Below are 11,336 nucleotides of genomic sequence, written 5' to 3'. Positions count from 1 at the left end.
CTGGCAACCCCCGGCTCCACATGGCATCCTTCCTGCATCCCCAGGGTGTGCTTAGTGTGCTCCAAGTAACACAGCTGCTTCCTGGGCTCGAGCTTGTCTCGCTCACTTTCTGCAGTGCAGAGGCCCGCTCCCTGGCATGCCAAGCTGAGCATCATTTAATTTAGACTGTATTTTTATTTTTTTGTATGCATGTAGATACAAAAGGGATGGGTTATGTTCTAGGGGTTCTATTTTTTTTCCCACAGACTTAAATGGAGATAAGGGCTATAAAACAGAGTTAGGTGGCAGGGTGATTCTTAACACTTCTACACCAGGATTCTCATTCTGGGAGAAGCAATGATCTCAGGGCATTGCCTTCCTGAGCAGGAACAGCTCTGATAAAGCATTCCTTACTCACCTCTTTAGCTGAGGGGGTTCACTGGGCACAAATACCCTCCTGCATATTTTCTCTATCTATTAATTTGGATCATTATGTCAGCCAAGAAATCCGCACAGTACTTCCCTAACAAGAAATTCTTTGTTGCATCTTTGATTTGTAAAGCTCTTCCAACATGAACTTTTGCAATTATGGTTAATAATTGATAGGACGAGAGAAAATGGTCTGAGGTAGCACCAGGGGAGGTTTAGATTGGGTATTAGGAAAAAATTGCTTCACGAAAAAAGTCATCTAGCACTGGAACTGGCTGCCCAGAGAAGAGGTTGAGTCACCATCTCTGAAGGTGTTTAGAAGACATATAGATGAGATTCTTAGGGACACGGTTTAATGCAAGTGTTAGGTTAATGTTCGAACTTGATGATTTTGAAGGCCTCTTCAAACTAAAATGATTCTATGATTTTAAAACCTGGCTTGTAGTCAGACAAATCCACCCCTGCTGCCCTCGCCAAACCCACCAGAAACGCTTAGACATACCTGATGGCTACAGAAGTCCCACCTCATAATCTTTTTAATTATGTAACTTGTGATCTTTTCCTTCTGTGAGAGTGACAATGGCAATAAAAATTACCACTTATCACAGACCACTCGCACAGACTAGATGAAGTAACAAGGCACATTTGGTGGCAGCGGTACATTTGGACCAGGTAGCGCATTCACATGCTTGTTGGTCTGGGGAATCTCTTTGCAGGCAGGACGAACGCAGCTCCTGGATTTCTGTGGTCATGTTGAACATGTGCCTTTGGCAGCAATAAGGTGATCTTTTGTGTGCTACACACATCGCATCTCTCTCTGAGCCTCTGAAGTACAACACATGCAGGACAAAGAAAGCTGGCCATGTTTGGCCCCTCCAGAAGACATGCCTCTCAGAGGTGGGTCATGACAGCCATTGTAGAAGTTTGTAGGACTCTCCCATAAGGCTCAATATATTAAGTGGCTGGAGGCACGTGGGAATTTATAACAGCTCCTTTTAAACAAGCAGCCTGTCCAATGGTCTGCAGGACCCTAGCTGGTTTCACCTAGAGTTCTCCCTCCCTGCAGATCTTCCTCCTCCCTCACCCACAAGCAGGTTACTGTCCACATCACAACCTTCATGAGGCAAACCAAAGTTTCACAGAGACAGAAGGATTTTCCATCTTATAAAATCCTTGTTAGGGGTAAGAGATAGCACAGGAGCCATCACCAAATACAAACTCTGCCTGAAGTTGTTAAGTACTTCAATATTAGAATTCAGAACACACACATAGGTTTTCTGCTGCTGTCCTTTACATAATGAATTTTTAGAAAATAAATACATCCAAACTTGTAAGACTGCTCCCAGTCATTTTACAATCTGAAATATCTCACTTATATTCTCTTCTCAGCAGCCCATGATGTTATGTAAAACAAAAAACAGTGTGAAGGGCCAGAAACAAGTCTTTCTGTCTCTCACTTCTCAGCACATTTTAGTTGTCCATCAACAACAGCAGCTGGCAAACAATATTGACAAGTCTTTGGCAAGCTGTAGCTTTTAACAATGTTCACAGTCCTTCTCAGAGTGCTTTAGGGTTTAAGAAACTGATTTAAAAAAAAAATAAATAAATTCACGAAGAACACTAAAAGGAAGAGGGAAGCTCAGTTCATACAACATGGCATCTGACCACCTCAGCTGGGCTCTCCAAGGTCGGTGCCTGCATTGTGGGCCGGACGGCTGTAAGGAAGGCCGGGCTGAGCCCTGCGACCGGGCACCTGAGCTCCCATCCTGCGCTGAGACGTGGCACCTGGCCAGTGCAAGCCCACAGCTTCCAGTCCAGGGCTGCTTTCTGCCAGACAGCCCCAGGGAGTTCACGGTTGTCTGCAGAAGACCGCAGTGGTGTAGGAGAACTCTTCTCTCTGCAGCAGTAGCTCCAGTTTTGGCATGTCTTCTAGATATCACCAATGAGCCAGATATATTATGAGATGCTAATTTAGTTTCGTGTCTTTCAATCACTGCTGGCTTCAGCTAAGCATCTCATTGACCGTACACTATGGCTCAGAGAGAGTTAGAAACAGCCTTGAAAGACAGGCCTTCATCGCTAAGTGCCCTAAGTATGCAAACATTAGACCAAGATTACTGTTAAAGGTGGTGTTTTCTTCCAGCATGGGCAGTTGCTGGCAAAAGGCGTCAGGAGTTGTTAAAATGCACGGTACAGTCCCCACCATAGGAAATACCCTTGTGCAGGCACTTGCTTTATGTGTTTTTCAGATGCTGGGACTGGAGCTGTAGTCATTCAGCTGCACTGACCATAATGTTGACATTTGTGGTATGAACCTTCAGAACTCAGCCCTATATTCGCTTATGCCAAATCACTTATTTTCTGAGCTTATGAGGCCATTTACAAGAGCTCATTTGCTTTCTTTTGTTTATTTAATTCTCTGTTGGTAACAAGATAGCTTTCGAACAGCACATCTCAAGTCCTTCACTGTAAGGAGTATATTGGTTACCTGTCAGTGGCCAGGACCCAATGCCTGATGAAGAAGGTCAGACAGCTGAAAGGGAAGGCAGGCTGTCCCTGCTATCTGCTTGCAGAGACACAGACTCAAGCTATTCTGATACGTGTCAGCTTGGAACAACCAGGACCAGTTAACACTTCGCTCTATAACCAAAGTGCTTGTCTCATCCCTGCTCATCTTCCCAAGACAGCTTAACATCCCCCTCAACAACCCAAATAATTTATCCTCAGGAGAGAAAGATGACAAATAGTAATAATGGACATAAGAGAGAAAGTGAGGGTCACCTTGTCAGTGGTCAGGGAGAAGGAATTTTGTTTGTAGGACTGGGCAGAGAGCATGTTTTAGAAGGTAAAAGATCAGCTCTTGAAAGAGAGAGTTGGAAGAACACCCAGTGGAGGTGAGCAGACACAAACTCTTCCCTCAGGAGACACAGGGGTCCCTGGCTGGGAGACAAGACAATGAGGTGGCACATGAACCCCAAATAGGTCTGCAAGGATATAATAATGGGCAGCAGGATGAACTGACCTGCAGACCTAATGCCCTGTGTGGGATGTAACACCCACATAAAGCCCTGGGAAGGAGAGGAAGAGGACTGCTGCCATATCTCAGAAAAGAGGGAAAGAAGGAAGCAGGAGTTTTGTGGCAGAGGTTTACTGGGGCAGTGGGGCAGAGCAGGGTGAAGGTCTGCTGATGCATGCATTTGATTCTCACCCCTCCCAACCAAATATAGGACCATCCTGATCAGCATCCTCATTCCTGAGCCATCAGATCTTCTGTTTGTCCAGATTCTCCATGGGCAAACAAAAATGGGTTGAAATATTCATCATCTCTTCCTCAAAGTCACCCAGATCTTAAGCAAGCAGTACTGTTACCAACCCTCCTCGCCCAAAGGTAACAATAGGAATGAACAAATTGCTCAAATATATAAAGAAATAAATAAAAGCTCACTGAGCTGGATAGTGCATCTTTTTTTTTTTTAAGCTGTTCTGTTCTCAACCAAGAACCACAGAGCGGTCCCTTCCTGCAAACAGCATACTCAGAAAAAATGAATTTATTACGTATTTATAGAAAAATACACTGCTTGTTTTAAATGTCCTTGTGCTCAGAAGAAGAACATGGAGCTCAATCCATATTCTGCAGCAAATTTTGAAGTAGTGGCAGGTGGAGAACAAATTCCCAGTATGGGAAAATGGTTCTTTGCACAGTGCGGTCCTTCAAAGTTCAAATATAAGAGTTGGTGTCCCGGTGTTTCTGTTTCTTGCCACATTTACCAAAGTGACTGAAGAAACAAAAGGGAAGAGGCTTGTAAGTGTAAAAGAAACAGGAAAATATGTAGACCAAGTCGTAGTCTTAGCTGCAGTACTGAAACATTCACTTTCCACATAGAAAATTTCCTCTTTCTTCTCTTTGTACATTAAAGCAGGCAAAAGTTGTTGATGTAATATGCAAAGCCACTGTTTGAAACATTAATTTATAGCACTAGTTCCTCAAGAAATGCCAAGCTTGCCAAGCAAGCCAAGGTGTCAAGGTTCCCTGCACACCTGGCATGCAGTGAAGAGTATGGCTTGCCATGTGCCAGGAGTGGAAAGTTGTGCCTGTAACTCTTCAGCTATAAATTAATCTTCCACATTACTTTTCAGTGACTTCACAAATCATGGATATGCTACCATGATCAAGGCCCCTTACATCACAGGATGCTTTGAGGTAATGGCTGGTTTTGTTGAGCAGAAAGCTGCAGGTTAGACTTTGCAGTATCTCTCCTACATGCTATTACTTCTGCTTCTAGAAGTGCACAAGAAAACCTTGTGTCTCTATGAAAAAAATATAGATTCTATTCCCATGGAGTTTTTTAACAATCTGCATTAATAATATTGGAAGGTTCACATTTCTATTGAGGAAAATACCACCTGCTCATAACATCAACCTAACCTGGGAATTTACTTTCACACTTGGAAAACATCAATAATTTATGACAGCTGACAAGGTTGGAGGAGAACACCCTCAGAAAACCTCATCCAAGTAAATGTAAAGAAAATACATATCCAGGTAAATGTAAAGAAATACATATCCCACCTTGAAATTTGCTCCACGTCCTCCACTGTCTCTGGTAAGGAGATTCCCTTTGTCTCTGGTAAAAGAAATACTAGGAGCCCACAGACAACTGCAAGAATACCTGCGATGGACATTAAAGAAATATGAAAGAAATAAGGGTTTATCCACTGAGGAAAGTTTATTCAGATTAAGGTTAAAGAGAGATTTTAAGAGTACATCAGCTATTTCTGATTACCTTACTCTTATCAAACACTTTTATTCTACATTAATTTAACCTATTGAAACAGCAACCAATCAACCAACCAACCAACCAACCAACCAAAATCACTTAGGATTAAGGTTTAACTTGCAGCCTGAATTGCCCCAAAAGTGAGATCTTAGAAGACAAAAACTTGAGATAAGTGCATACGGGCAAATCCCTACAAACTGCAAAAAAACCAGGACGGTATTTCTCACATAAGACAAATCCGCCGTTATTCAAGGGGCTCTATCTCATAGATGTATCCATGTTTCTTGAAGCCATTGAGATTTTCCTGAAATACTCTCTTTGTGGCCCAAGTAGATTATGTAATTCAGAATAAAAATTCTTCATTGGGAAAGAACACTCAGGTAGAGAGCCAGTCTGAAGTAGCACATCAAGAATCGTTATTTTGGAATAATTTCTGGCGCAGATACAATTTAAACAATGTAATAAGTCACAAATAGAAAGGCTGGAATTAAAAGTAAAATCTCGGACTGTTGCACAGTCCTCTTTGTTCCTCTCTGATTCTCTACATGTAACTCAATTCAGCAGCAGCAGAATTTTAGAATTAGATAATGTATATACATTATCTCTATACACATCTATTCTTTGAATACTGGTAATTTTTTTAAAATGTCTTTTGTCTTTCTGTTTTTGTTTTCAAGATACAATTTTAATTAGCACCAGTTTCCCTTCTTATTCTATACTATCCCTTCTGCTTTTTTCCCAGTCACATCTATCTTCTGGAAATCTAGTTTAGCCACAGATTCCCACTTCCATGTTAGAAATAACTGATTTTATTCCACAGGATAAAACCACAGGGCTTAGTTTTTCCCAAAGGTAACTGAATAAAAGAGTTTGACAGGAATAAGTAGCTATGAGTAATACAACATCCATGGTCAAAAAACCCAAAGTAATACTTTTTCACAGGACGTTAACGTCTACTGTTGGGAGATAAAGCTTATTTCTCTTCAGTTACAGAAATTAGCTGTAAGGTTTCACAGTCTTAAAGCACCTCACATGGTTTCTTTTATGCTCCTTCAGCCAAGTCACCCAAGCAAACCTGAGCTTATCCATAGTGTGCCATGAAATCACTCCCATTTCATTGATTTTCTGTTCAGCCCTTGCTCTAGGCATGAAGGTTGAGAAGGGCTGGTTTGAGAGGGACATGAAGGCACACACTATACTCTTTTGATGCAACAGAAAAGCTCTGTTATGAGGAGGATATTTAAACCAAAAGTACATTTTAAATCAAATCTTACTGAAAATAATTAGAGGTAGCTCCAACCAAATGGCTGCTAATCGGAAAAGCAGGAACGGGGCTATGATCCCACCTAGGTCACACAAACTCGAGCACAGGGAAACGCCAAAGTTTCTGCAAAAGTAAAACAGTGTCAGACATTTGAGAGGTGCTACCAAACAGATAAACCAACAGTTTAAGGAGAAAAATGTAGACTTAGCTCAAAAATTTTCTCAGCAGAATACACTATCGACATTGAGCAGTGGCTATTCAGTTAGGAAACTCTGGAGAAAATGGAGTTTTACTAAAAGGTTGTGAAATAGGGAATGGGGAAAAGCAGAGGGAAAAGTTGAAAGATTTCTGTGAGCTTTCGACATACCTCAGTGTCGTAGGGTACAGTTCACTGTTCACAAGATAGACAATTTCAAAAGACATGGTGATGCCCAGTCTTCCCAGCGTGGCAACCGTCGTTTTGAGCCATGGCATATCTGTTCATTCAAAAAGAAACCTGGGTGAAGCATGCTTTGCTGCACCAGCAGGGTATTTCTGATAGTCCCAGGCCCTGTCAGCAGAAGCTACGTCACAGAAACACTGGATCAGTGCAAATCAGACTGAAGGGCCACTGCTGTTGGATATCAATCTATACTGGCATTTTTTGCTTTCCAGCATCACATGAGGCTGCTTTGGAGAATCAGAAATCACTTCCAATTGATTGATTCAAGATTCTGGTGTGGCATAACAGCATGTGTGGGGGACTGAATGTTAAAAGCTTCCATGACCACATCCAAATTGTGCTCTGGGAAGGAACATTTATTTATATAGGGAGGTTATGCTGTAAGGAACCCCACTGAGTCACCTTCCAAAGCCTTCTGGTCACAAAGAAGCTACCTGTAAAGGTACATCTGCAGCAACAGCACAATAATTCTCCATAAAGAAGGCCAACTACACTTCATAATTTGTCTAGCCATTGCACATCAGACATGTTCCTAATAATGCTACTCCTGGTCATCCTCCCCCTTCCCTTCCCTGGTGCTTGGCTTTACACATGGGACAACTGGCCCAGGGGCCTTACACTGCCCTGGTGTCTCTGCCTGGCCACCCTGGCTCCACTCGAGCTCTGTTGTGCTGCCAGTGCCATGTACACATCAGCAGGGAGCCCATACAGATCAGCTGGACGTGCGATGGTCACATCCACACTGCAGGGCAGAGCCATCTCATCTCACTCTGTGTGGCTCCTCAGCACTCTGGAGAGCCAGTGACCTCTGGAGGGGCATCATAAAGCATGCAAGAAGCACTTCTGCAATACTCCTAGGAGAGGACAGTCTAACCACAGCTAGGCAGACAGGGAGGCAAGTGAAACAACAAGCCTGAACCTGGCACGAAGGGGACCTCCGCCACCAAACAGGGCTCTGGCAGTGATTGTGTTTTTTCAAAATCTCAACAGGAAGAACAAGAAAACATTTCAGTTTACACTGAACCAAAAAATGAGATGCCTGGGGTAATTTCCCTTACAAAACAACCAAACAAACCCCCATCAGATTTCATCCCATGTTGCAAGACACTGCATTTGCCCTGAAAAGTTCTGTTTTCAAACACTTGTAAAAAAAGCAAAGGCTAGAAAGACAAAGCAAATCCACAGTGTCTCATTGGCATCCCCTTCAGTCCATCAGAGCCCTGAGGTGAGGGTGACATCCATATGCTTCCTTCCTCTGCCAGGGTACTCAAACACTCAAACTGTGTGAGCACCCCAGTGCGACTGATAAACAAACAAACAAACAACACCACAGGATGGAAAACAATTTAAGAAAAAGACAGGAGTGCTGGGAACCCTGTGTGCAATATCAGACCTTTTAGTTGCCCTTGAAACCAGACAAGAATGACTTAATCAAAAGCCATACATTTTTCTCCAGGCCCTGAACACTGTCCAAACCCCGGGGAGACTGAGGGCAGGGCAACAATCCTCACAGTGTCTGCCGCTGCCCCTATATCATGTTGTGGTTTGCATTGCTTTATTGGCAAATGAGAAGACCGCCAAGCTGCCTCAGCTGAATCACTGATTTCTTACATTGTTGTCTTCCAAGTCAGGGAATGTATTTTCCGTTTGTGTTTGTATATGATTCCCTTGCATTTGCCTTCAGAAACAGTACATGGCCTTTATACGCGTTTTTCTTAGACTACACCCAGCTGTTTCTCACCTCACATCAAAAATACAAACATAACATGTCCCAGGGCATTCTATAAGCAAATAAGGTTTGTTGTTCCATGACTGTGATGCTGCTTGCATCAGCAGACAATTTTGCTTTTATCTACAGTTTTGTATGGCCTTCTGTCCTTGCTTGAGGAGTGTCAGAGAGAAGTCATTGACCTAAGGAGCCTGAGGTTGGGAAGGGAATTACCTTCTGGCAAGAAGGCAGTAATGAGGCATGCAATTCCTGCCACAATATTGCTTATTCCAAAGGGAAGACGCCGGCCAATGCGATCAATTGTCAGTAAAATTAGAAGTGCAGCAGGCAGCTCCACTGCTCCTGAGATGAAGAAGTCTAGGTACAGGTTTCCTCCGACAATTCCTAGGCGCATGACAAGCCCTTGGTAGATCAGGGCACTTGTGAACCTAAACAGCAAAGGAAACAAACATTGAGAGGCAAACAAATTACTACAAGCAGCTGGAAAGACCCTAAAAGTCACAAGGGAAAAACTCCCTGCCTTGGTGACAAGGTGGACTGACATGAGCACTCACCATGCGTACATAAAGATGAGCGTGTTTCTTCTCATCCTGGGAGTCCTCACCAGGTCAAGAAAGGAGGGGTTGCTGACTTCCTCATTGCTAATAGTGATCTGAGGAGAAAAGTAAGCAGTAGAGTCAGCTGTCAGTGGTCAGGCAGGTGCTGGGGCAGAGTTTCTATGTAAACATGGTGCTCAGCAATATTCCAGTCCAACAAGCAAATGTGCTGATGAGCCAGCTTGCTGCTTTTAGCACTCCAGAGCAGTGCACAGATACAGGAAATAGCTTATAACTGGACACAGCTGTGGGCTTTCCTTAATGATGATCGTGCAAAAATCAGAAAAAAAGTCCCAAATCTTGACTTGAGAGTGGAAAAATTATTTCCTCATTGTAAACTGAGACAAGTTGACCAGGAATTTCTTGGAAGGTAATAAGCGGTCGTTGTCACATCAGGGTCACTGGGAGCAGAGCTGTCTTCTGCCAGAGGTGACAGAGAGGAGGAGACCGTGGCAGGAAGGGCAAAGCGATGAGCTGTGGGAAGCAGGGAGAGAGGGGGTGAGCAGCAAGCAGTGGGCTTGGGAACACAACCAGTGGCACAGTTGTGCAGCAGGAAGAAAAGAGGAGCGAGAGAATGGGCAGGTCTGTGAAGGCTCTTGGGTGCTACAAAACAGCTGGTGAAATTCAGAGGGTCTTAAAACCCACAAGCACCATGCTGAGTGTGACTCCTACCCTAGAAGAAAAAAATCTTGCAAAGTATGAATTAATGGTGCTCATACTGCCTACAAAGCATAGTAAATCTGTTCATAGCTTCCTCCAATACAGTCACAATGAGGCACTCAATGAAATAATTAGTTAGAAGGTTTAACAATGACAGCAAAGGGCCAGATTTCATACTGTGTTTAAACTTTGGAGTTCATTGCCATAGGATATTATGGATTCAGAATATTAGCAGAGCCAAAAAGGGGTTAAGCACATTGATGGAGGCTGATTTTAAATGTGGCCAGCAGATTTTAACCATGATGCCCAAGCCAGGTGGCAGCCCTTTTGTTTGTATGTTGATTTGGCAGGTGAGGAGGACAAGGAAGAAAAGGCAGAAGTGGTTTTAGGCAGGGGCAAATGGTGAGATTGCCCAAGAACTGGCAGCTGTGGCTGGGATTGCAGTTAACTCTCAAAGCAGCTGTGGGAAACATAGGGTTAAACCTGCTGCGCTCTTTTTAGGAGGATTTCAGGTAGCCTGGCTGCTCTGACTCTCAGTTATTGCCCCCCTCCTGAAAGGACGCCTAAGAAAGCAAAGAGAGGAGTAAATCCCTCTCTACCACCATGGTGCCCACTGCCTGCGTGGGCGCAGGAGCCCAAGGAAACGACCCCAGACAGCAAGGAGATGTGGGTGAAAGGATGGAGAAGCACATGGGAACATGCAGATCTGTGACAAGAACAGGAGTAAAGCCAAGGCATTGCCCAAGGGTCTTCTCAGCTCAGCCAGGGCTACACCCAAAGCTTTTACCCTGTATTCGTTTTTCCTGTCACAAGGTAGCACAGATGTTTTTCAGTGGGATTTGGCTGGATGTATTTATGCAGGACTTTTTCCTAAGTGAGTGACACAAAACCTTGTAAGTGGAGAGAAAAACCTCACATTTATTTGAACTTCCTTCCTATTCCCTCTTGCTTTTCTTCTGTAACCAGAGCCAGAAGATTTCTTCAAAGTGCTGCCACTTCTGCTGCATGCCAGAGCCCTTTCTGGGGCATGCAGAGGTTGCTGTGATTCTGCACTGGTCTGGGACTCTCTCATATTATGGTTATAAACCTGCCACGACTGTGTTTGTAAAAGCAGGCTGCCAGCCATCATTTGTGACTTTGTGCAAATATGGTTTTAGTTTTCCAAAGGACTAAAGATAAATTCAGCATGGCTGCTACCATATATTTTTATGTCTTAATAAAGTCACAATAACCCCAAGCATGACTGAGCACTTTTTTATGGATGAAAAAAAATCACTGCAGAAAGTCAACCCTTCGTCGGGAAAAAATATCCTCTTTTTGCTCTTTGAAGTTAAGGAGAGCTTTGCTATTCACACCAATGCAGTCAGGAATTCAATGACAGGATCCATGTTTCCAAAGATATGCTATCTGAAAACTCTGGAGGAAGTTTCATAACTAACTTCCCTGTCATTTTTATGTC

The 11,336-nt window shown here is 43.4% G+C and overlaps 1 protein-coding gene across 1 annotated transcript in view; it reads right to left on the bottom strand.

The window, feature by feature from the left end:
- Nucleotides 1-3,938: 3,938 nt before the first annotated feature.
- SLC22A3 (solute carrier family 22 member 3) overlaps nucleotides 3,939-11,336 on the bottom strand; it is a 29,830-nt gene continuing 22,432 nt past the window's right edge. The window contains exons 6-11 of the mRNA XM_005507617.4: nucleotides 9,176-9,273; nucleotides 8,835-9,049; nucleotides 6,818-6,926; nucleotides 6,461-6,573; nucleotides 4,979-5,078; nucleotides 3,939-4,184 (exon numbers count right to left, since the gene is read on the bottom strand). Coding sequence (XP_005507674.2) covers nucleotides 4,127-4,184; nucleotides 4,979-5,078; nucleotides 6,461-6,573; nucleotides 6,818-6,926; nucleotides 8,835-9,049; nucleotides 9,176-9,273 — 693 coding nt within the window. The 3' untranslated portion in view covers nucleotides 3,939-4,126. The remainder of the gene's footprint in view (nucleotides 4,185-4,978; nucleotides 5,079-6,460; nucleotides 6,574-6,817; nucleotides 6,927-8,834; nucleotides 9,050-9,175; nucleotides 9,274-11,336) is intronic.

This window comes from Columba livia, chromosome 3, assembly GCF_036013475.1.
Source record: "Columba livia isolate bColLiv1 breed racing homer chromosome 3, bColLiv1.pat.W.v2, whole genome shotgun sequence".
Lineage (NCBI taxonomy): Eukaryota > Metazoa > Chordata > Aves > Columbiformes > Columbidae > Columba > Columba livia.
Note: the sequence above shows the minus strand (reverse complement) of the source record. Positions and strands in the feature narration are given on the sequence as shown.